At 54.3% G+C, this 25,719-nt stretch overlaps 1 protein-coding gene across 1 annotated transcript in view; it reads left to right on the forward strand.

Annotated features, from left to right (window-relative positions):
- The window catches only part of LOC139074484 (cadherin-23-like), a 316,069-nt gene that overhangs the window by 44,420 nt on the left and 245,930 nt on the right, over positions 1 to 25,719 (forward strand). The window contains exon 3 of the mRNA XM_070565310.1: positions 603 to 680. Within this exon, the coding sequence (XP_070421411.1) occupies positions 603 to 680 (78 nt within the window). The remainder of the gene's footprint in view (positions 1 to 602; positions 681 to 25,719) is intronic.

The following is a 25,719-nucleotide window of genomic DNA, read 5'->3' on the forward strand; positions in this document are numbered from 1 at the left end:
CTTCACACAGCAAATACCTACTACGGGCTTCCTAAGCCAGGCCCTGATCTGGCACCAGGGTTGCAGCGGTCAGCAAACCAGGCAGCTCCTGTCATTGCTGAGGTCACATTCCATGTGGAGCCAGGCTGCCTGCTAGAAATGCAGTGTGAGCCACACGTGAGATTTAAGAGTTTCTAGGAGCCGCATTAGGAAAGAAACAGGTGAAATTCATTTTAAATAATGTCTTTTCTTAGCCCAATATATCCAACCATGTTATTATTTCAACATGTAATCAATATAAGAGATTAAAGAGAGATTTCACAGCCACTTTTCATACAGTCGTCAAAGTCCTGTGTGTATTTTACACTTCAGCATGTCTCAGTGTGGACCAGGACTCAACAGCCACGTATAGCTGGTGGCCTTGCTGACCATACGGCCTGACAGCTGTCTGCTGCCTACTGGCATTATTACCCCTTTGCCTCGAGGCAGGACAATGACCTGCTGGGGTCCTAGGAAAGTGGCCATGGCACTGGACACAGATTCAGTGCCCACTGCAGCCCCTACTCTGTGTCTTCTTGCAGAATGCATGAACTTGACTGATGCTCTTGTTCTCTGACTTCCAGGCCAGGTGAACCGACTGCCCTTCTTCACCAACCACTTCTTTGACACATACCTGCTGATCAGTGAGGACACGCCCGTGGGTGAGTTGGCCCAGGGGCTAGTGGGCATGCTGGGTGGCATGGGGTGAGCTCCTTTCCCACAAGTGAAGGGGGTCTTAGAGACTGAGATCAGCTTCCACCCATTATTGAGCCCCTTCCATGGCACCCCTGATGGCTGTTCACGTGGCCTCTGCTTGGTTGCCTCCAGGGATGGGGCACTCTGTACTTCCTATGGTGGCCCATTCAAACAGAGGGGAGTTCTAAGTGTCAGAGCCACACTGAGCTGCAGTTGCTTGACTTTCACTTCCGCCCTAGGTTTGTCCTACAAAACGTCTCGTTCGTCTTCCTTGGGATATTTGAAGATGGAGGCTGTTGGAGAGTTTGTTTTGTAGCCTTTTGTACTTTTCTGCGATTACTGAGTTTACTGCATTGATTATACCTGTTTTTGTCATTAGAAAAAACTATTTAGGAGGTGATCATGAGGTTCCTGGTGCCCGCCCCTCGCCCCCAGCTGGTCACCCTGTCACCCAGGTCTGTCTTCATGAGCCCCCTTCTGAGGGCTGGGCTCCTATACCTGTAGCTGGAGATCTGTGCACGTGGCCCCATGGTCTTAGCTCGGCTCTAGGGACCCCAAAGCTTCTCAGGAAATGGGGGTTGAATTGAACGACCTGTCGTGCGGCTGTGCTGGTGGGAAGGCCTTCGTGCCTGTGAGCGTGGCTGCAAACAACAGTGCCTGGAAGGGTCCCACTCACCCCCTCCAACGCTCCCTCCTCTGTCCTCTCATTCTCATCAGGGTCATTTTGGGGAAATGCCTCTAATCAGGGGCTTAAACTCAGGTCTGCCTGCTGTGTGGCTGCGAGGGCGGGGCTGTGCACCAGAGGCAGTGTGCATCAGGGGCCGGTGTGGTACGTCTCTCTGGAGCACTGCTTGTACTTAGAAATGAAGCGGATGGCTTGGAGAGCGGAGGGGTGTTAAGATATTTAACTAATAGGTAATTTCAAACACCCTTTTATATAAAACCAAAGGTAGGTGCGTGGTAGAGTAGATGCAAAATTCGTCCAAGAAAGCCTCTGCTTGCAGCAGGGAGCCTTCGGCGGCCCTGGGCTGTCCCTGCTGCTTGTGGGGTGGGTGAGCAGCCCCTGAAGAGGTCTTTCCTTCCACTGCCCCTGGGGGAAGCTGTTCTGCAGGTGGGTGCTGGGCACAGCGGGCATGTTTCTGACTGTTGTGGGGATTGCCCCCATGGCCCAGAGCGTTTTATTTCTAGGAATTGTGGGGGCCCCTGTGGAAAGTGACCCCTCCTTTGGTGCTAGCAGCCCCCACGGGTCAGCATTGTGAGGCGGAATTTGGGGTTTGGGGATCTGGGTGTTTGAAGGGCCGTCCAGGAAGGAGGTGGCTGCCTCTCTGGAGTGTTCTTGCAGACAGGGATAAAGAAATCAGCGTCCTGAGTAATAGGGCTGAGCCAGATGTCTGGTTAAGTCCCAAGGGGGATTGAAGGAGGAGGGGCCGTCCCTCTGGGGGCAGGGCCGAGGGGAGGAAGCAGGAGGTATTGGGGCAGTGGTGGCACTTGAGCAGAGCCCTGAGAGAGCCCCTTCCTGGTCCTCCACACACTCGTTCCTGTGGCCGATTTTTATAAGTGTCTGTTTTAACCTCATCCTCCCGAGATGCCTTTGTGGTGGAGGGAATATATTTGGGACACGTGGGCCATCAAGGCAGAGGTGTGGCCAGCCACTAACTGACCAGAGCTGCTGGCGGGGAGAGGTGAAGGCCCCAGGTGAGCAGTGCCGGCTCTGCCACCCCATCAGTGACACTGCATTGCCCTGCTTGGCCCTGAGTGTGGGGTCCTCAGAGGGTGTGATGCAGGGAAGGGCGGTGGGGGGGTATTGCTTGGCCAGTGCTGAGAGTGACAGGCCCTGGGCTGGATGCCTCGTGAGCCCTCCAGGAGGCCCTGCTCCGCCTCTGGCTCTGGCTCTTGATCGTCTTCTGCAAACAGCAGCATCGATCGGCTTCCAGGAGCAACTCCAGGACTCAGCCAAGTCAGAGTGGGGGTGTCTGTCCCTTGCAGTGGGGATTAATCCCTGGCTCTAGGGGGCCGTAGGGAGGATAGAGGGCTCAGTGAGCTGGAAGACAGCTCTGCTCATCTTTCTGAGCTGGCCTATACCCTCCTGGCCTCCTTTCTTCCTTTTGCGCCAGGATGGGGCAGCACAGCTCTGGCCTGAAAGTCATTAGCCCAGTTTCTATTCCTTGCTGTGTGGCATTGGGCACAGTGCCGCCCCTCTCTGGGCCTCTACCTCCATGTCTCACCAGTGAGAGGGCATTGCAAAGATGGGCTCAGTGAGCTTTGGTTTGGGTAGATGTCTCCAGGCCCTCAGATAACACAGGCCTGGAGACCTCCGCTGACTGCTGTCACCTACGTGGCCCTCGGCCATTCAGAGGTTCGATGTGGATTCATGTGGACATGGCAGGGTGCAAACCTCTGGCAGCAGTGGCCAGGGTGAGGATGAGGGTTGAAATGGCTTGTGCAGGGGCTGGCCCTTTGCCTGCCATGTGGAATGGGGTGGCCTAGAGACTTGACTTTGAGGCTGGGCTCTCACTAGCCCTTTGCTCTCTGAATCTCAGTGTTCTAATCTGCGGAATGGGGATGGGATAGTCCCCTCTCTGGATCATTGGGATGTTTACGTACAATACCATTACCTCCAAAGGCTCTACTCCTGGAACATGTGACCTCACTGAAGGGAGAGCCTGTGTGTGGCCCAGGGATGGCTGCTCGGCTGTCCTGCCAGCCACAGGGTTGCAGGGGGACATATAAGCACATAGGTGAGCTGGGCTCAGTGGGGTGGTCAGTGCCAATGGCTGGAGGCAGATCCCACGCCGTTCTGAGTGTCAGCTCACCAGAGGAGGCGGTCAGAGCTGTGGGCAGACCAAATGTCCCGCTCCGGGCTGATTGTCTGGCCTCCGCTTGGACGCCCGGTGATGGAGAGCTCGTGATTTTACAAGGCAGCTCATTTCTGTGCTGTGGACAGTTCCACGAACAAAAAACCCTTCCTGTTATTAGTATGAAAACCTGTGCCTGGAACTCCTACCCCTTGAGCTTAATTCTGACCACTAGAGGCTTGCAGAACAATAATAATGCTATAACATAGGATATGACATACAGTATATACGTATGATATGTATTATTGCAATAACAGTGTTTACTGAGTGCTTGAGACAGTGTCCTAAGTGTTTTAATTAATTCGTTTTTGAATTCCTTTGAGACTCGGAGCTGGAGCTTGGCTGTAGGCTCTCTCAGCAGGTGGTTTCTGTGTGTGCTCTCCGGGGCTGAGACGGGGCCTCTCATTCACTGGGAGCTGAACGGGAGGGCACAGCTCGGCCATCTGAAATCCCTTGGAGGCTACACATTCTGGTACTATCTCCTCGCCCATCCCAGCTTCCAATTCCCTCTGCGTGATGTTCTTTTTGAAGACCGTCTCCCACCTGAAGACAGAAGCAAAATGAAGTCATTAAGTAGCCCTGCCTTCCCCCAGTCTGTTAACATTCAGGGTCCCCTGGTCTCTGTGTGTCTCGCTCCAGACGTGAACATCAGTCTCTGGCAGCAGAGCCTGGCCTGGGCGGGCAGAACAAGGGCAGATCAAGGGCAGTGCCTGGTCAGGCTGGTTGGCCCTGGCTGCCAGCAGTGAACGGCCACATGGCACCTTCAGGATGAGGGACACCTCTTCGAGGGTGCTGTCTCCAGCTGCCCTCCTGAATCCACTCCAGACGCTCTCCTGTTCTTGCTCATCTCAAGATCACCAATGACCCCCATGTGGCCGAAGCCAGTCCTTAATTCTCAGACCTTGTGATCTTTCAGCAGCCGGTCTTCGTCTCCTTCAGGACGTCGCCTCTCGGGCAGAGCTTCCTTCTCTGTCTCCTGTGTCTCCTGGACCTCTCAGCGTGGGAGGGCCCCGGGCCCAGCTCCTGTGTCTCTTCCTAAGTTCTCACTCCCTGGACCTCTCCTCTAGTCTCACGGCTTTAGGTCCCCTCTATGGGCTGACAGCTCTGAGATTTCCGCCTTCTGCTTGGGCCTCCTCGCAGAGGAGCCTCCAGCTCATACGTCCACCTCTGCACCCGCCTTTCCACCTGGGCGTCTACGGGGCTCTCAGCCTGAGCGTCTCCAAAGCTGAACCCCTGACCTTCCCCCAGATGCCTGCTTCCAGGGCAGCCGTCCCCTCTCAGCATCTCAGAAGAGTGCAACTCCATCCTTCCCGTCAGAAACTTGGGGCCCGCCTGCCTCTTCCCTCTCCCCCTCACCTCACATCCAATTCATCAGGAAATCCTGTTGGCTCTCTCTTCAGAATATTTCCAGAATCTCTTTACTTCTCACTCCTCCACTCCTTCCACCAGGGGCCAAGACTGGACTCCCCCAGCAGCCTCCGAATGGTCTTGGTGGCCTCCCTGGTTCCCTTGTCCTGCAGCAGCCTTTTCTCACCCCAGCAGCTGAGTGGTCAAGGGGCCCTTTCAACCTGAGACAGAGCCTGTCACGAGATCTGCTCAGGCCCCTCCGTCCCTCTTGGAACGAAAGCCAGCGTTCTTAGACGGCATAAAGGCTATTTGCAGTCCAGGCCCTGCCACCTCTCACGCCTCACGTCCTCCCCTCCCTGACTCACGCCACTCTGGCCACACCATCTCCTTGCAGTTCCTTGAGTGTGAAAGGTGATTTCTGACCTCTCAGCCTTTGCTGTTGCTGCTCCTGCTGCCTAGAACGTGATAAGCCTCTGTTGGTCAGTCAAGTCAGTTCAGATGCCGCCACCTCCATGTAGCCTTCCTGGGTTTCTCTAGGCAGGATCCAAGTGCTCTTTCCTTCACCTTTTTCCCTCTCTGTTAATCCCAGTCGCGGTGTTCTTGTTCTCGGTTGCTCATCTGTCTCTCTTTTGCCCTGTGAATGCTTTCAGGTGGCCTGGGCCATCTCTGCATCCCCTGGGCTCAGCCGTGTGCCTGGGGCTCGGGGTGCCTTGGGGAAGGAGTGAGGTCTGGAGTTTGTGAGCACGTGGGGGGATCTTCAAAGGCAGAGGCTGGGGCTGGCTCCATGCCTGCTCGCCATCCCTCCTGGAGTCTCGGGTCAGACGCTCCCCACGAAGGGTGTCAGGATCGAGGTGTGGGTAACGACAGGGATGGCTGCCCAGAGAGTGGGCCCAGGAGAGCATGTCCCCCCAGATGGCACAGACGCCGGACGTGCCTGTGCTTGTGAATGGCAACCCGCATCCTGCCAGGGGTCGAAGTTTTATCACCCCAGCTGCCTGCCGGGCTTGTGTGTGGCATATTTGCTGGGGGCCCTGGGGGCGCTGAGCCCTGGCTGGCTCCCAGGGAGGGACACAGAGCAGCAGCACGAAGTCTGGCTTGGAGGCATCACGCTGACTGAGGGGCTCTGAGAGGGGCATGGAGCCCATGTCCCTCAGCGGCCACCTAATTCTCGTACCTCAGGTCTCAGGGGCTGGTGTCCCTGGGGGCTGGGCACCCAGGCCACTCCTTCTGTCCCAATTCCCACACCTCCAACCAGAGCCTCCAAGTGCCTAGAGGAAGGCATGAGGATGCCTGACCACGGCCTGTCACCCCACCCCACACACACCCTGCTGTCCTGCCATGGTCACCTGCTCAGCCCCGACACCCTGTGCTGTGTCACCACCGCACCTGCGCCCCGGCCGGCCCTTGCCCCGTACCTGCCTGGTAGATGCCTGCTCGTCGTCCAAGGCGTAGCTCCGAGGTCGCCTGCCCTGCCGGCCGCAGCCTCCCTGCCCCCACCTCTCTCTGCTCTGTGCTCACCTCACGGACGCGCTCGGCGAGTTCTGTCCTGGTTGTTTGTGTGTAACTCCCCGTTGCCATTCATTTTTACTTATTACTTTTATTAATATTGGCGTTACAATTAATTATAATTTTAGTCTTTATGTGTAATGTAAGACTGCAGAGTGATCATACTCGTTAGCATTTGTGGATGGCCAGCCTCCTGCCAGGACCTCTGTGAAGCATTTTAAATGTGTGGCCTCCTGTGGACCTCACAGGATCTCAGACAGAGGCGTCGTCATCTCCATTTTACGGCGGAGTGAGCTGAGCCCATGTGTCCTCTGTGCCAAGCACAGTGCCCGGTGCAAACGGGCCTCAGCCCGTGCTGGTTGAGTGAGTAGAGAACGAAGGGACGAAGCAAGGACAAGCGGATGTTGAATATCTTGCCGACCCCCTCTCTTTGGCTCCCGGTCCCTCTATGTGTGGCTGCAGTTGGTGCACGTGGAGCCCACTTCCCCAAGTGGACCCCCAGGACCCCCAAAGCATCTTGAGCCACAAGGCAGGTGATAATGCCCACGCTAATCACCTGCACGACTAAATTAGTCCTGTCAGGAGCATTAAAGCGGCGCTCAGGATTCATTAGGATGGATGGGGCCCGGGCAGCGCTGGCACCGCTGCCAGTCGGTCCTGATTAATTCTCCGCAAACTCCATCAATACCCAGCTGCTTCGTCTGGACCAGGGAGAGCAGTTTTCAGGTGGGCTGACCCTGCGTCAGCGGTCTCAGCAGACGGAGGAGCTGTGTGCCCACGAGCCCGCAGACAGCTCCCCACGGGGCGGCCCCCATGGGCGCAGTGGGAGATGTGGGTGGCCTGACACGAATGGCCAGCTGTGTGGGCAGGCAGACACTCAGGGCTAGTGAGCATCTGGGCCTGGGGCTCTGGAGCAGACGTGGAGAGGGTGGGTGAGAGGGCAGTCTGAGAGGGGTTCGGGCCTTTCCTGGGAGTGGTCCTGGAAGGGGCTGTCCCTCCTGCCCTGTGCCCCTCTCCCGTTGTCTCTGAAAGGGAAGAAATCATCTCTCAGGAAAGGATGGAGAACCACAGGGTGAGAATGATTTTTTTCTTACCAGAGGGTCCCTTAGGACTGACCTGGGGACGGGGGGGTCGGAGCAGTTCCTTGGCAAGGAAGGGCTGGTGGCAAAGTGGCAGGAATGGCAGGGCTGGAGGGAGTGGGCGTGAGGCGTGCAGTGGGTCCCGAACATCAGCGGGGCGTGTGCTCCGAGCGTGGCTGGGCTTTTCTGCCAACCGCCTGTCCAGAGGCAGCGTAGCCTGGTAGCTCATAACAGTACAAAAACAAAACAGCAATAGAATGCGTTAGACAATAGTCAGAGCTGAGGAGAATAGTCACCTGTGGTCGAAGCTGAGGTCAGAGTAGGCAGTGGGGGCTGCAACGGCCTCTCTTCCCCATCTTCACTTTTACCCCCCACGGGACAGATCTTCAGAGGACTTGTGGTGACACCTGGGGCCTCCTGTAGGACAATTTGATGACCATTATCTTAGTCAAACACTCCCACTTCACAGATGGAGAAACTGAGGCCCGAGAGGGGCTGCTTGCCCAAGGGTCCCCGTGGATTACTGTTGGATTCCAGGTGAAGGCTACCCTGACTTCACACCAGCTGCCCCCGGAATTCGGGGCTCCGCGCATGCCGCGCGCAGTGCCTCCGGCCTGGGGCAGCAGGGCGTCCTCCTGGGTTGCTGGGCTGCGAGCTTGGGACTTAAAGCTTGGAGAAAGGGCTCGAGGTGCTCACAGCTCCCGCGGTCTGGGGGTGGAGCTTAGGGAGGGCAGTAAGGACAGCTCAAGGCTTCCTGGGGCTGTGGCTTCGGCTTGGGGGTGTGGGGGGCATGGTTTTAGAGGAGGGAGGTGACCCCGGATCTGTGCAGATGATCAGATGCCGGGACCAAGGGGCCTGGGGCCCTGGGTTCTTAGTGTCCTCCCGGAGCAGGGACTTTACTGCTCCTTCTGGGAGGGGGTATGACTCGCAGGACCCCTGACAGGGCCTGGGAGCTTCCGTGGCCTGGCCTCCTCTATCACTCTCCACGGCAGCATAGGCCCTCAGAGGAGGTGATAGGTCAGATTTGTGCCCTCTTGGGGGTCCTTTGGGCCACAGCCACTCCCAAGAGGCTCCTTCTTGGGCAGAGGTGGAGCCTGTGGCAGCCCCAGCTGTGGACTGCCCCTCACCACAGTTGGGGAGGTGGGGCAGGTGTTTTGGACGCAGCCATAATAACACTAATGATAACGATGATGTGCCACCTGTCGTGCGGGCGGGCTGTTAATGGCCTGCACTGCACACCTGTGCCAGGCTGTGCTGGGGGGTGGGGTGGGGACTCACACATTCAAGATAACTGGGAAGTGGCGGCTATCTTCCATCAGGCACTCACCTGTCCAGGTAAGCTCTTCATACACAGTGCTTCATGGAACCCTTATAGCACCCCGAGAAAGCGGGCCTTATAACCCCCAATTTACGGATGAGGAGGCAGAGGCTCAGAAAGGGTGAGCAACTTGCACAGGGTCACACATCTTGTGTAGGATGGAAGTTGGACTTGAACCGAGTGCTGCCTGACCCCAGACCCTCTTCACCTAACCACAACTTTGGGATTCTGTATGTGGGTCATTGCTTTTCAGGACCCCAGTTTGGAGTGGAGAAGAGGAGCAATGGTGGAGGCCCAGCCCACCCCAGGCAAGAGGGAGGCGTGAGCTGGGAGTGCTGCCGATGCCAAGAGTGGGGCAGTTCGTTCTGGGCACGGGGATGAAGAGGCTTCGTATTGGAGCTGGCATCGGGTGGCTGGGTTTTGAAGGCTGAAGCCGTGGGAGAGGCGTTTTAGAAGGCCGACCAGCAGTGGGGCAAGCAATTTGTGTTGTGTCTTGGATGACAGACATAGGCTGTTGTGGTTAAAAACAAAAATAATAATAGTAATTATTTAGTACTTGCATTTTACTAGTTACCTGCACAATCTCATTAAATCCTTAGCAGTAATGATGGGAGTCTGTTCTGTCATGTTCCCCATGTTACAGGTTCAGAGAGGTCAAGCAAGCTGCCCAAGCTCCCACAGCTAAGTCAGGATTTTAATCCCAAGAGTTCAATCTCCAATGTCCAGACTCTTACAACCCCACTGTGCTGCCTCCCAGGATTGTGTGGGCCTTTCCTCAGTCTGTCACCCAGGAGATGGTCTCAGTGACCAGGGATGCAGATTGGAGAGGTGCTGGCTGAAGGGCCGGCTGCTCCTGAGGAGGAAGAGTGGCAAGAACAGCTTGTCTGGGAGCACAGGCCCAGGAGTGGGGCTGGAGTCTGGATCCCAGGCCTGGCTCTGCTCCCAGGCAGCTGTGTGAGCTTGGGCAAGTCAATTTCCCTGTCTGGGCCTCGCTTTCCTGCGCTACTCAGAAGATGCTAGTCCTTGCTGGACGTACTGTGCAGGGTTGGAACTACTGCTGAAAAATGGCTGAGGAAAAGGGATGAGTATGAGATTAACCAGGTGACTTGCTCCTGGGCCCACAGCCTTCACCAGTGGCCAGCAGTTAAGGAGGTGGGGGCCTCGGCCAGCTGTGCTGTGGTCAGGCAGCAGGCACCCACTTAGGGGGACTGGGAGTTGGCAGATGAGTCTGGCTTAGCTATGTCGTCAGGTGAGGATGTGCTGAGCTTGCAGCCAGCCGGAACACGGGCTCCCTGGGAACCAGCCGCAGGTGTGATTTACAGGAGCTGAAACCCTCCAGCTGGTTGGGAAGACACTGGGAGGCAGAGCCGACTTTGAACTTGTTATTTCTCCCCTTGCCCCGACTGTTTTTATGTGGCTCAGGGGACCTGTGAGCCTGACTGTCCAACTACAGCTTAGCCTGGAATAGGAGATCCAGTCTTTTTTGTCAGCCCTTGACCAAGAAAGGGTTTGCACGCCCAGGAAAGTTGATCCTTAGTGCGAGGATCTCTCTGAAGGTCCCCTCACTTGGGTGCCTCCCCTTTCCTCCTCTCCCCCGCTGGGCACAGTGCATCAAGCACTGGGAGGGGAGGCACAAGGTCTGGTTCTAATCCCAACTCTACCACTTATTAGCTGTGTAACCATAGACAAGTCCCTTAGCCTCTCTGAGCCTCGTTTTCTTCCCCTGGAAATGGGGATGGTCATCCTTGCCCGGCCAGCTTCACAGGGAGCTTATGAAACAGGTTTAAAAACCAAACTGCTGTACAAATGGCAGACGTTGTTTTTATTGAGCCATTTGTCTTTAAGTGCTTCCTCTAGCATAACAGGTTGTCAGGGGACAGCTTTCCTGGGTGTCCAAACCCTTGGTCAAGAGCTGACAGAAAGACTTACCTCCTATCTTAAGCCCTCCATTGCTTCTTCAGTAAGTGTGGACTATATCACTGACTACTTAACCTCTCTCTGCCTCAGTTTACTCATCTGGAAAATGGGGGTGATGATCACACTGTATACTCCTAGGACTGTGGTGAGGATTAAATAAGTTAGTTGATTTCAGGCATTTCAAACTGTGCTTGGCACGAATAGATGCTAACTGTTATTGTTGTCATTGACTCATGCTTTCCCAACCAGACGAGAAGCAGCTTGGGGACAGGAATGATGCCCTAGGTGTCCCAAGCCCACTGTGCCCAACACATAAATATTTGATGTGGCTTCACACATTGCTCTTCCAAGGGTCATTTCCACCTTCCAGGCGAGTGAGGCCCAGGGTCCCTGGTGGCAGCTCCCAGCCTGACCAGGAATCCCTTCGACATAGCTGTCTGCCAACAGGTGGTGCAGGTGCTGGCCAGGCCCGGCCTCACCAGGTGGTCCACCAGCAGCCTACTGAGGGGCTGTCTGCCTCCTGCTGCCACTCCCCGTCCATCCTGGTCTGCCTAGAACTCCCTGGAGCCAGCCTGTCCTCCTTCATGTGACGGCTGTCCAGGGTCTGAAGAGAGGCCCGCCCCTGCGTCTGCTCTGCTTTGCTCTGGAGATCCCCAGCTCCTGTAGCGGGCCCTCAGGCTCAGGAGAGACGTTGCCCACCTTCTCCTCCCGGCCACCCTTCCATGGGCCTGGTGGTGCTCTAAGGGCTTTGCGTGTCTCGCACACTTTATCCTCACAGCTCCCTCTGAAGGAGGTAGATATTAAGCTCACTTTACAGATGGGGACACTGAGGCTTAGAGAGGTTGTCACTTGCCCAAGGACTCACAGTCTTTAAGTTGCAGAGCTGGATTCAAGCCCGGGTCTTTCTCTTTCTGTAACCAACTCTCTAGCCTCTTTATAAGTGAGTAGGTCAGAGTAGGGAAAGAGGAGAGCCTTCCAGTGCAGGGGCCCATACAGGGTCCTCACCCGCCATCTGCGGCCTCTCTTCTGCGGATTCCTCACTCTGCCTTCATACTACAGTGTCTGGAGGGGACAAGCGCCTCAAACTGGTTCCCTCTGGGCCCTTGCCCTTGGGTGAGGTGGAGGGTGTGTCTCAGCCGCCTCTCCCCGTCCCCAACCCCTGGCGTCACGGCGCTGCCTGGGGACCCTCCTTTCCTGGGCTCTCTTGGCAGCAGGACTGTGTGCGAGGGGAGCCCCAGTACTTGCTGGGATTGATTTGGCCTTTGAATGGATAATTCAGGATGAATATGCTGGCGTCCGACTGGAGTGAGATGGAGGGCTTATTGAGCGTTGAGCCTGCTGCGCCACATCAGCTGCTTTATGAGCTCTCTAGAGGAACCCTATGTTGTGGGTAACTCAGCCCTGACGGGCAGGGAGGCGGCGTTTGTCTGCCACATTCCCTCGGTGAGCAGTGTTGACGGGGTTCAGACACCGCACTTGCCCCGTCTGGGTGCCAAGAAGTGGCTTCTGGCCTCATTGCAAGGCAGGTCATTGTCGCTGCCACCTTATGCATCCTGTGCTGCCTGAGAATGTGGGGCGAGGGCCCTGGTGCCCACCTGGTGGGTCCCCGTGTGGCCTCTGTCTCCAGGCAGCCTTGGACAGTGCAGGTAGAGTGGAGGTGAGTGGATCAGAGCCTGCGGACAAACCTCTTTGATTGCTGGCAGCCTGTTAGCCCTGCGTGCAGCCCAGCCCCATTACTAGGGACACCAGCTCTGCAGGCTGGTAGATTCATCAGCAGATCAGAGTGGGTGCATAGTGTGGGGACTCAGTACACTATTGGGGAGGTGTCCTTGTGGGATCAGCCTTGCTTGGTGTTGACACACAGGGCACAAGGTTAGGGGAGCAAAGTCCCTTGTGGGGCCCTATAGCTCAGCTCCACCCGTCACCTCATGTGTTTGTCCTAATCAGCCGCCCCTGCAGCCCCTTGGTACTCTAGGGTGGAGCCAGGGCCTAGACCAAGTTGTAAACTCTTTGAGGGAGGGGTCGTGTCTGGAAGCATTGTTAGGGGCCACTGGAATGTGCAGTAGGCTGACAGTGAGCACCAATGGCCTTCTTTCCTCAGTGTTCCGTGTGGAGCTTGGCACAGGGAGTGGTACACTGGCGGCACTAGTTCTTTGTGTAGCAACTCAAGTGCCTGTCCCAGCCAAGAGCACTTTCATCCTGGGCTGTGACAGCCTTAGGTTAGGGAAGCCTTTTCCGAGGAAGAGGCGTGCTTGAGAGGAGATGACAGGGAGACGTGCCATTCACGAGGGACAGCTCGGATGGGAGAGCTCAGGTGGCAGGGACTTTCCTGTGGCAGGGGTCCAGAGTAATAGTTAAAAGTCGGCGAGTCGGCACCCTGGCGGGGGTAGTAATCCGGTGCTGGCACCAGCCTGCTGTCATTTTTAACACAGTCCACATCTCCTCTGCAGTCCTCGCTCTTCTCTGTGCCCTGTTGTATCACAGGACTCCACGTGTGATGGCAGCGACTTGGGATGGAAGCAGCTCACAGAGCCTGTGCCCAGTTCCCACGTATCTGTTGCTCATGACAACACATAGGGGCACTACTGCCCCTGCTTATGGAGGAGGAAAAGTTAGTGACTTGTCCAAAGTCCAAGGGCCCATCAAATGTCAGCGCTGAGATTTGACCCAAACAGCTGGCCACAGGGTGGGCTAGGGCTGCAGTGCCCAGCTCTGTTCCCCGGTGTGCCCTGAGTAAACTGCCTCAGCTCTTCAGACCTCAGTTTCCCCATCACGTAAACTGAGGATAACAAGTCTCTCCCATTGCCTTCTTTCCCTCCCACCAGCAGTTCAGAACCCCCTGGAGGGCTTGTGACAACAGAGATTGCCAGCCATACCCCTGAGTTTCTGGTCAGTAGGCTTGGGGGCCGAGAATTTGCAGTCACAGGTTCTTGGGTGAGGCTGCTGCCCATCTGGGGACCCTTGCTGTGCTGCTTCCCAGCCGCTGGAATTGGCCCTCGAGTCTGGCGCGAGCCCTCCGTCATCCGGGCCTCCTCAGTTCCCAGCCTCGGTGGCATCTGCCCCATGGGCGTCGCACTGGGCTCTCTGAGACCCACTTCTTGCCTGCCTGACCGTCTGGCAGGTGCCCTGCCTGGGACGTCTCCTGTGTTCCCTACACCTCAGTTGTGGCTCATCATCGGGAACAGATGTGTGAGTTAAGAGGGGCCCCCGGGGGAGGGGCGGCCCGGGAGAGGTGCCCAGCGCAGCTTGCCCCCAGCCCCGCCTTTTGTGTTTACATAGAGTGGCCGCGCAGCAGCAGCGGACATAATTACTCCTGACGGACTTCATTAAAAGCTCTGGAGCAATTTACGGTCAATTAAGGAGAAAGGAACTGCTTCTCTCCTCAGGCCCCCCCCCCCACCCCCGCTGCATGGGAGGGAGTCCTGCCCAAGGAGATGTGGATCTGGTGGGGGCGTTTTGGGCTGAGCAGAGAGGAGGAGGAGCAGAGGGTGGTTCTGAAGCCTGTGAATGCCCTGTCCTTCCAGTCAGCAGCCAAGCCGTCCATTGCCAGCTCTTGGCTGAGCACTCCCAGCATGGTGTGAGAGGCCCTGAGCCTTGGAGGAAGGGGCTCTGAGCCCTGGCCCTGCCCCACGCATGCTGGGGCCTCGAGCTGACCCTTCACTGCTGGAAGCCTCAGTTTTCTCATCGATCAAATGGAGCTGGGGCCACGCACTTTGTAGAGCTGTTGTGATTATCGAGTGAAATAACGACTGCGGTGAGCACAGGGCCTGCCCCGCCGCAGGTGTGCAATGGCAGGGATGGTAACTCTTGTCCCACCTGCGGAGCCTCATCTGCCCCCTGCTTGCACAGGTGCTTCCTAAAAGCAAACGGCTGCTCAGTTGTCGACAGTCTAAGGTCCCCTTGAGCCTGGTCCAGTCCTTGCCCTCACTCTTTGGACAGAGGAAGCCAGAGGACACTTGTGGGTAGTGCCGCATGGCACCTGCCCCACTGGGCAGGACATTGAACTTAGCCTCGGATCCAAGGGTGAGCACCTCTTCTTTTGCCTGAAGGCCAGTTTAGGAAAATTAAAATGTTTACCAGCTGCATATCCCTCCATCTAAAATGAAAATAGCTTCATCGAGTGTCATAGGTGGCGGTCAGGGAGGAGAATGAATATTTTTACAACTTAGGTTACCTACTTTATAGACTAGAAACACATCCATGAGGAAAGTGGCACTGCTTTTTAGCTCCAAAAATGTAAATAGCTGAGTCTATTTGAGAAGTGGCCAGAAGGAGGCCATGTTCTGAAATTAGACCCAGGCCACATCGGGGAGACAGGCTGCCTGGGAGCCCCAGGTTGCTTGTCCCTGCTCCAGCCTGGTTCCCTCATTTGTGAGATGACATATGGGCTGTGACATATGACATTTTCCCAGCACAGAGCCTGGCACACCCTCAAGGCTGGTTAATCCCAGCCCTCCCTCACCCAGTTGGCAAGAAGTGTTTCCTTTTCCTTTCCAGTTATTTTCTGTCCAGTCTGATGCCATTAAAAGCATAATGAGACAGGAGGACAGGGCCGCCCCCCCATCCCCCCATCGCTGGCCCCCGGGGCTTCTCTTTCTCAGCCTGTGCTCTCTGGCTCTGGGAGAGGTGGGTGAGTGGCAGGGAAGGCAGGACAGAAGGTGGAAGGAGGTAGCATCCTCTTTCCAGCCGGCTCTCCTGCTGGAGTTTTCTCATCTGTCAATCAGGATGTTGACTGTCTCGTGAGCGAACATCATTGGGTGTAAAGTCCCCAGGGTGTCTGAGAGCCAAGACCCTTGAAGTCGAAGGCGCCTTCATGTTAGAACTGCTCGGTTTTCCCTGAAGGTTTTCTGCCGAGTTCCTCATTCTCTGCCCCTTCGTTTTGGCCAGGGCAGTGTCCTGCCATCAACAGATCAAAACCCAGGCCTGCTGGGGTTTCTGACGTTGGCCGCTTCTTTATGAGGAAGTTGTAGATACTGTCCACCCACTACTCTATGTTTGGAGGCCTCGTTAGAATATTTTAGTCGAAGCAACACATACAGTATTTACTCTGTGTCAGTAATGCAGTAAGCTCTTTTAACCTAATAACTACCGTGTGAGGAAGGTGCCGTGGTTACCATTCCCATTTTATAGATGGGGAGACTGAGGCACACAGTTGCATGACTTGCCCAGGATCATACAGCTGTGAGTGGGGGTGGGGCTGGGATTTGAACTTGGGTGGTCTGGCGTCAGCAACCAGCCTTTTATCCAGTGTGTTCTGCTACTTCTGAATAATGGTAACAAGGGTAATAACAGCTTCTATCTATCGAGCACCCACAAGATGCCAGGCACTTTGTACACATTATTGCATCAGATCTTTATGACAACCCGTCAGGTAGGTGTGTGTGTCTCTATGTGGCAGGAGAGGAAACTGAGGCTCAGAGAGAACAATGAACTCACCAGGTCACGGAACTAGTAAACAGTGGAGCCAAGAGTGACATCCAGGGCAGTCTGTCGGTGAGTCCCTGACTGTGGGGGCTTAGGGGATTGTCAAGCAGTCATTCCCTCGGCCGGCCCTGCTGCATCTCCTGGATGCTCTGGCTCGAGAGAAGAGAAGTCTTCTGAGGCCCACCAGTTATCTGAGGTGAGGGCTTGGCTCATCCGGAAGCAGTGTCGCTCAGCCCCACTGTGCCAGAGCCGGGGAAAACAACTCACCTTTGCATTCCTGGGCGAGGCCAGGTGAGGAAGGGGGTTGGGGAAGGAGGGAGCAGACGGGGATGGTAGAGCAGGACCACAGGACCTCTCATGGACAATTGATTGTTGGCCCCGGTCATGCATCCCATGTGCCCTTCACTGGTGGCAGCTAGATCTCCTTGTAACTTAAACAGAAATCTAATGATGGGAAAGTAAGTTATTTAAAGTGCTATTATAACCTGACATTCCGGAATTCAAATCCCCTTTCCTCCTGTCCTTCTGACCATGTCTCATAGCGTTAGTAAGAGCTGTTGTTGATGGAGGGCCAACCAGGTGCCGACACTTTAGTGCCTTGTCTCATTCAGTCCTCACAGCAGCCTAGGATGAGGACGCTCTAATCCTGTCCCCGTTTTTCTCAGTAGGAGACACTTCAAGCGTGTGGGAAAGTATAATGCTGCATTGTCTAAAACAGTAGCCCCAGCCACATGTGGCTGTTTAAATTGCATTAATTACAATTAAATAAGAACAGAAGACTCGTTTCTCGTTCACGCGGCCGAGGCTGCGTGGGGAGCGGTGGCTCTGCGGACAGCACAGACAGCAGGTTTCCGTCATGCTGCACGTTGGGCTGGGTGCGCTGGCAGGGGGGAGTACAGGTTTTCAAATGAGCAGCAGAGATGGCGCAGCTGGCCGTAGTCCCTCAGCAGGGGCAGCCCCCGAGGGAGTGTGTGGTTCTTGACCACTGTTCATGCCTGGCCATCCTCCCCCTGGCCCTGAGGGCAAAGAAAATTCTCTCCAGGGAGCAGCTGGGGGGCTCCAGGTACAGGGGCCACGTGACCTACTCAAGGTCGAGAGGCTGGAGTCGATGGGCTGATAGGAACCAAGGGCCCCGAGTCAGCAGGTGCCACCCGGCTCTCCAGGCCCCAGCTGGGCCAGCTCAGACCCAGGAGCCCGTGGGCGACAGGCCCACCCCTCGGCCAGAGGCAGCCCTGCGGGTTATGAATTTTTACAGCTGTTTACCTGACGTTGTTCCGTCCAGGAATGAAATAACTCTCCCCACGGCCACTATGAATTCTTCGCTCCCTGGGAGAAAGCAGCCCCTGTGATTGGAACATTGTCTGCAGTCCTGTCAGGTAGCCGGCGGTGAGTGACAGGTGAGAGGAGGCAAGCCGCTGAAAGCCATTACCTCTTACTTCAGCGGGCCTGGAAAAATAGTCATAAATTTGTGCCGGGCGCTGAACGAGGGGAGAGCGAAAAACACCAAAAATAAAAAAACTCCTCCCTGAGGAGGTCGTAATTTTCCTCCCGAGGGCGGGAGGAATCGGATGCTCGGAAGGCGACGGCTCAGAAGAGCTGGGCCGCTCGAGCTGCCACACCCGGGACGGCCAGGGTCAGAGCAGGCAGGACCCTCAGGAGAGGACAGGGCCTGGCTCCCCTCCCCATCCAGGCCACCTCGTGTAGGGGTGGTGCCCTGTCCTGTGTGTGTGTGTCCCTGTCCCTGTGTGTATGTCCCTGCCCACATGTGTGTGAGTGTGTGTGCTGATGTGTCTTTGTGAGGTGGTGCCCTGCTTGTGAACACGCCTCTGTCTCCTCGTGTGGTATGTGTGTAAGAGTGTGACTTCACCTTGATTTCATACCCTGCTTCTTCTATACATTTGTAGCAACCGACGTGGAGCATCTCAGTCCGTCGACAAGGCAGCATGAGGGGCATGTGTGTGTGTTTGTGTGTGTGTGTGCGCACACACGGGGGCACAGGCCACCGTGGAGGCTGGAATCTGGGGCAGAGCAAGGGGCTGCCTGTGAGCCCTGCAGGGACGCATGTGCTCTGGGTTATTATTACTTAAAGGGCACGAGCTCTTTTTGCTTTGTGGAGCCCAAGCTGTTTCTTTGTGGGGGGGTGGAGGAGAGGGTGTGAGGAGGGGCTAGCCACAAGTCAAAATGGCTGAGTGAGCCCCTTTGGAGACCCCAGAGAGGAGAGAGAAGGACGCCCCGTGAGATCTGGGCTGCTGAGAACAACCGTCTGATTTCAGCAAGTTGAGCTCTCAAACAAGAGCGTGCACTTGAATGAGAACGTTTTGTGGGTGGATAGTGTGTACCAGTGGTTCTCAGACTTTAGCATGCGTCAGAATCCTCTAGAAGGCTTGCTAAAACAGATTGCTGGGCCCCACCCCAGACCTGCTGAATCAGAAAGTCTGGGGTGGGGCCTGAGAATGTGCATTTCTTACAGGCTTCTCAGGTGATGCTGATGCTGCTGGTCAGGGGACCACACTTTGAGAACCACTCATGCACACCTTCAACAGAGTCCTTTAATGAATCCCAGTAGCACAACCTGTGGGGTTGGGCGAGCAGGTAGTGTAGTGCGGTGGTTAAGAGCCTAGGTTGGGAGCTTGGGAGCTGACTGCTGGGGTTCAAAGGCTGACTCCACCACCAACACCTATGTACCCTTAGGAAAGCGACTTAATCTCTCTGTGCTTGAGCTTCCTCATCCATGAAGTGAGGATGGCGATACTATATACGGATAGGGGTGGTGTGCAGAAACTTATGCACAGTAAAGCTTAGAATAGTGCCTGGAACCTAGACAGCGCTGCGTGAATTGGCCGATGTTCTTCTCTCCACTGTGCAGAGGAGCAAACTGAGTGTGGGATCCCAAGGTCACACGGTGAGTGAAGGCAAAGCTGGAACGAGACCCAGGGTCCGGACTCCCGGCTGGTACCTCTGCTCCACTCTGCTCCACTCTTCCCCCTACCTCGTGCTCATCAGGTCCTCTTTCCTGGGGCCCCTTGATTCCAAACGCCCTGGTGTCCTGCCCCAGCTGGCTTCCGGCTAATTTCTACATTCCCTGTTTCACACTTAGCACTTGAGTTCAGCCATTAGTTCCGTATCTGTCCTCCCATCCCCAGAAGGGGCCGTCCTCAAGGGAGGGACCATGACTCTCTTGTCCTAGTCCCCCTGCCCCCAGCTTAGAGATGGACCCAGTTATTAAACTCTCCGCTGTATCCTGACATGTGTCCCTTTTTATTTACCTTTTCTCTCTCCTCCATGCTCCTTTCCCTCTCTCCCTCTCCTCTGTCACCGCTCATCTTCCTTCTCCCAGATGTCCTCACCTCCCCCTGGGCCTTGTCTCCCCAGACCCCAGGGCCTCTGGGCAATACTTTTGGTGGTGCTAGGGTAAAGGGGGCTGTTGTTGTCCGGACGGGTGCTCTGCCATGAGAGCAACGTCCTCTACTGCCAGAGGCGCACATTCGGCCCCTGCCAGGCAGGCCAGGCCCAAGCCGGAGGGCGCCCTCTCTCCATCCTTCATCCTCCATCCTTCATCCAACAAATGTCATGAGCAGAGCTCTGTGCTTAGCACTAAGAGAATTTTAAGTTTATAGTTAGTATTAGGAGTTTTCAGTCTACTGGGAGCCACAGCCCACCACCTGCATACAAAGATTTAAATAGCACCAGAGGTCAGTAACCAAGAGAGTCTGTCACAGGAGCTGGCGGGAGGCGGGGCGGAGGCCGGCAAGTCCCCGCTTGCACCCTCTCCGCTCGGCTCTCCCAGAACGCCCTCCACCAGCGACCTAGCCCTCGCCCAGGTCCCCTCTGCCTTCAGGGCGCCAGCTCCCCTCGTGCTGGCTCTCAGGGGCTCTTTCTCCTGGGCTCCTTCTCTGTGGCCTGAGGAGGGCTCAGCAGCCCCCTCCCCCCCAGAACCCCAAAGCGGCTCATGTCCCTTCCATCCTAAAATACAGCCCTCCTGCACCTGAATCTCCCTCCACCAGCTTTCCTTCCTTTTCCATGCAAGCTCTTTGAAAAAAACAAAATTTTCTACAGTGTTGTTGAGGTACAACTGACATAAATGAGAAGCGACACCATTTAAAGTGTATAATTGATCATTTTGAGATATGTGTATACCCTTGAAACCTTCACCACAATTAAGATATTCATCACCCCCAAAAGTTTCTTGCACTCTATTGTAATCCTTCCCTCCCCCTCCCCCCCAGGTAACCACGGATCTACTTTCTGTCACTATAGATTCCTTTGGATTTTCCAGAAATTTGCGTAAATGGAGTAATACGGTAAAGACCCTTTTTGTCTGTCTTCTTTCACCCGGCAGACTTATTTTGAGGTCGTTCGTATTGTTGCGTATGTCAGCAGTCGAGCCCTCTTTACCACTGAGCTGTATTTCATTGTAAAGGTAACCACCATTTGTTGATCCATTCACCTGTTGATGGACATTGGGGTTGTTCCAGTTTTTGGCTGTTCCACGTAAGGCTGCCGTGCACATTTGTGTACTCCGCACGGACGTAATGCCTTTCTTTCTCTTGGGAAAATGTCTAGGAGTGGGCTTGCTGAATCATACCTGTATGTCTAACGTTTTAAGAAACTGCCAAACTGTTTTTTGAAGTGATTGTACTGTTTGACATTCCCATCAGCAGCGTATCGAGTCCTGGGTGCTCCCTTGTCAGCACTTGGTGTGGGAGGTCTTTTTTTTTAAATTGTAGTAAAATATATATGTAATATAAAATTTACCATTTTAACCATTTTTAAGTGTACAATTCAGTGGCATTAAATATATTCACAATATTGTGCGACCATCACCACTGTCTGTTTCTAGAACATTTTCATCATCCCGACAGAAATTCTGTACCCTATAAACAATAACTCCATTCTCCCCTCCCCTAGCCCCTGGTAACCTCCATTGTGGGAGGTGTTTTGATTTTAGTCATGCTAGTAGCTGGTGGTGGTATCTTGTGGTGGTTTTAATTTGCATTTCCCTAAACACTGTGATGTTGAGTATCTTTTCGTGTGCTTGCTTGCCATGCATATATCTACTCTGGTGAAGTGGCAATTCAGATCTTTTGACCATTTTGTTTGTTCGTTTGTTTTTTTAAAATAATACACATTTTTAAAATTACTTTATTAAGAGTGAAAAAGACACATGGACGCATGCTTCTTTGGTTAGACATATGGCGCAAACTTCATGAAGGAGAAGAAAATACATTCGTTGTTCGCTTTTTAAGGACACAGGGATTTCGAAAATGTCATCTTCAAAATCCTGCGATGTAATTTTTATTATTCTCATTTTAAATATAAGAAGTTAAATGGTCTGCCCAAGTTTACGTAGCTAATAAGTAGTGAAACTGATGAATATAAATATGACTTTTCCTTTAAAGCATTTATGCATTTATTTATAATAGACTTTATCTTTTAGGGCAGTTTTACGTTCACAGCAAAACTGAGTGGAAAGAACAGAGTTCCCCTATTACCTCCTGCCCCGATACATGCATAGATTCCCCACTATCAATATTCCCCACTAGAGTGGTACCTTTGTTACAAATGATGAACCTACATTAACACATCATCATCACCCAAAGTCCATAGTTTACATTAGGGTTCACTCTTGGTGTTGTACATTGTTTGGACAAATGTGTAATGACGTGTATTCACCATTATAGTATCCTACAGAGTATTTTCACTGCCCTAAAAATCTTCTGTGCTCTGCCTAGTCATCCCTCTTTACCCCTTACCTCGTGGCAACCACTGATCTTTTTACTGTCTCCACAGTTTTGCTTTTTCTGGAATGTCACGTAGTTGGAATCATACAGTATGTAGCCTTTTCAGATTCACTTTTTCACTTACTAATATGCATTGAAGTTTCCTCCATGTCTTTTCATGGCTTGATAGCTCATTTCTTCTTAATGCTGAATAACATTACATTGCCTGGATGTAGCACAGTTTATTTATTCGTTCACCCATTAAAGGACTCTTGATTGCTTCCAAGTTTTGGCAATTATGAACAGAGCTGCTGTAAACATCTTTGTGCAGGTTTTTTTGTGGATGTAAGTTTTCAGCTCCTTTAGGTAAATACTAAAGAGCACGATTGCTGCATGGTATGGTTCTTACATATGGTACATTTAGTTTTGTAAGAAACTGCCAAACTATCTCTTGAAGTGGCTATATCATTTTGTATTCCCAACAGCAATCAATGAGAGTTCCTGTTGCTCCATATTGTCTTTTGACCATTTTTGAAAGACGAGTTGTTTGTTTTCTCGTTACCGAGTTTTGAGAGTTCTCTATGTATTCTGGGTAGGAGTCCTGTATCAGATATATGAGCAGCAAGCATTTTCTCCCAGTCTGTGGCTTGTCTTTGCATTCTTTAGCAGTGTCTTTTGAAGAGCAGCAGTTTTAATGTTACGGATTGTGCCACCAGCCTTCTTGACGAGTGGTCTACACTCGCTCTCTCTTGACCTCAGGCCCCCTCAGATCTTACTCCCCACCCTTTGCAGCCTGCCTCCTGCTCCCACACTCTGCCGACGTGGCTCACACGGAAGCCAGCCAGTGGGCTCCCCTGCCCAGTTCAGGGGCTGCTTTCAGACTTACCACCCGACCCCACTGTGTTTGGCCTTGCAGGGACCCATGACCTAACTTGGTGCTCTCCGGGCGCCCTCCTGCTTCTCTCCCACCTCTCTGACCATTCCTTCTTGGTTTCCATCTCCCACTCAGCATAGTACTTCCCAGGAATGTGCCCTCTGCCCCTTTGCATGCTCTCCATGGTCGGATCTCCCCCTCCGTTTGTTCCATGACCACCCCAAGCCCAAGATACCCAGGTCACCATCCACATTCCAGCCACCTCCCCAGGCTCAGGATGCATGGGCCCAGCTGTGGCCTGGCACCTGCACTCATCATGTCCCCATAGGAACTCCTCCTTGAACCTGTCCTGTTCTAACTTGCCCCCGTTCCGCTGTTTCCTGCCTCAGTGTCTTGTTCACACAGTTCCTCACTGCCTGGTATGCCCTTCCTGGGTTTCCTTTGCTCTCTCTTTTCCTTCATTCATCTCATGCTGTTTCTCTTCCAGAGAGCCTTCCTGGAATTCCTTCCTTGGGATCTGTCTTCTGCCCTCTCATGGCCTGTGATACAGCCCATCCCCTATCGTATCACGTGGAAATGATCTGTTCATGTGTTTATTTCCTTCACTACGCAGTAATTGCTTTGAGGACTGATGTGGCTTCTAATTCATGTTCAAATCTCCCGCATCCACAGATGCGCCTGGAATGGATTTGACGCTCGATAAATGGCGGGGGAGTGAATTTCCGGGCTGGACCCTGGGCCAGTCCTGAGCTTTTTGCCGTTGGATCCAGTCTTGATCTTCTCCAGCTCTGCTCTGAATCGCAGGGAGCCAACCCTGTGGCCTGCCTTTCCCAGACTCCTGGGTCAGCTGGCTCCCGTCTGGATTTAGCCAGTGGGAGGCCCTGGCAGGAGACTGGTCAGTGGGAAAAGGGAGAAGCCTCCCTCTGCTTTCTCCTTGGCTGGCGGCTCCAGCTCCCACCAGGTGACCGTGGCCCCTAGGTTTTGGAAACACCACTTCCTCCCTTGTCCCTCCTGTGCAGAGCTGGCAGTGATGGCTTCCTGCTGTTGCTGATCTCTGGGTCACTGCACCATCCCCTGCTTGGCCTCTCAGCTCCTCCATCACCCGTGTGACTGGTCCTCTGAGCTGGATTCCCTCTCTGCTCCGTGTAAGAGTGCTTCTCTGCCTGGTTGGACCTTCTCACACCATCAGGAACATGAGGCTAGGGGGCCCTCTGCTTGTCCCGAGGACGGGCCCTGGAATCATTCGTCCAGAGAAGGCACAGGTGAATGGCAGGCATGCAGGCCCAGACCCCAGCTTGCTCTACCTCCATCCTTTGGCCCTGAAGGTCCTGCCAGGTCCTCCACAGCTGAGCGGCCTGCATCCTTGTGCTGGGGTCACTGAGGGAACCGCCGAGTGCTGGGTGGAGCAGGCGGGCCGCGCCGGTGCCTCCTGTGCTCTTGGCATGGCCCTTTATCGATGAAGCCTGCTGAGTGGTAGAAGCCAAAGTGGCCCCAGGTGGTGGGATAATAGCATCTTTAATTGTGCTCGAATGAGATTAACTTCTTATCTGACAGTTTGACATCTTTATTGTTATTAATGCCCGAATAATGCATTGTTATTTTTATAAACTCCATGGTGGCAAACATTTTCCCTTTATTTGGATTAAAAATAGATGTATCTGTTACTTCCCCTCATTTCTCCAGGCAGGACTCAGGGTCCCCAGCTGGGGAGCAGGGATGGGATGAAGGGAAACCACACCCTCCTAGTCACCTCCCAAGGGGCCTGAGGGACAAGGCCCCAGAGCTGGTCACATGGCAACAGCCTCTCTGGGGCCTGGGTGAGCCGAGGCCTCCAGGCTTCAGTCACTGCCTGAGGAGAAGGGGTGCTCCTGGGTGCCCCCGCCAGAGAGGCAGCATCTGGGATACCAAGTCTGGAGACTGTCCTGGGCAGTTTCAGGAGAAATGTTTTAGTGGCCCCAAATTGAAATTCAGGTTCTCCATAGTACTAAATAGATTGAGAAAAAAGATGGAGAAAATAACGATGAACACTCTGGAAGAACTAAGAGCTCCCTCTGCGTGTCCCAGGGCCAGTTACTCTACCTCTCCAGGCCTCAGTTTTCCTCATCTGTAAAGTGGAGACAATTAAAGTATTTACTTCCAGGGATTTGGGGAGCATTAAATCCATGTGAAAACATTTAATACACTTCCTGGGGCACATAGTAGCCAAGCGATATTAATAATGTGAAGTCTCATTGGCCCTCGTGCCAGCTGTCCCCAGGACTGGCCTGCTGGGGGTCCCAGCGGCACCTCTGGGGTGGGGAGAGGCCCCTGCAGAAGGACTGCTGGAGGGCTGGGGAGCCCTGGGCGGGACTGCTCACGGCCCTGCCCCCAGGGCTAAGAGCCGCGGAGGGACAGGGCCCGGGAGCCTTGTGCTCCCTCCATGACCCGTTGCCTACTCCTGGGCGCCCATTGCCTCCACTTACCCAGTTGTTAGCCCTGCTGACAAGGTCGATAATGCCTCTGCCTTGGAAAGCTGGCGCCAATGTCTTTATCAAAGCCAATATTAATTTTCACTAATTAGGAGCTGCCGCTAATGAGAGTCACAGCTAATTTAGCTCATCCATAACCCGGGAACAGCGACGCTCGTGTGCCAGGCTCCAGAGCCCGGGATGCTGGCGCCTGCTGCCTCCCCCGCCCCCTCGCCGCAGTGCTGGGGCACCAGCTGCCAGTGCCGCCTGCACTGCCAAGCCACCCCAGCCAGCCTGTTCTGCTGAGGGCCCAGTGGCACCCACTCCAAGGAGTCCCCCGGGTGGGGCCAGTAGGGCGAGTCCTTCAGGGCTGGGTCAGAGTGCCTGCCTGCCAGCGCTGAGCCTGGAAGGCTTCTTATTAGGAAGGCTCTGGCTCCTTTCTAATGCCTCTGCCACCTCCTCCAGGAAGCCCTCAGAGACCACCTCAGTCCAAGGAGCCCTTTCTTGTCTTGGAGAGC

Source organism: Equus przewalskii, chromosome 1 (assembly GCF_037783145.1).
Source record: "Equus przewalskii isolate Varuska chromosome 1, EquPr2, whole genome shotgun sequence".
Taxonomy (NCBI): domain Eukaryota; kingdom Metazoa; phylum Chordata; class Mammalia; order Perissodactyla; family Equidae; genus Equus; species Equus przewalskii.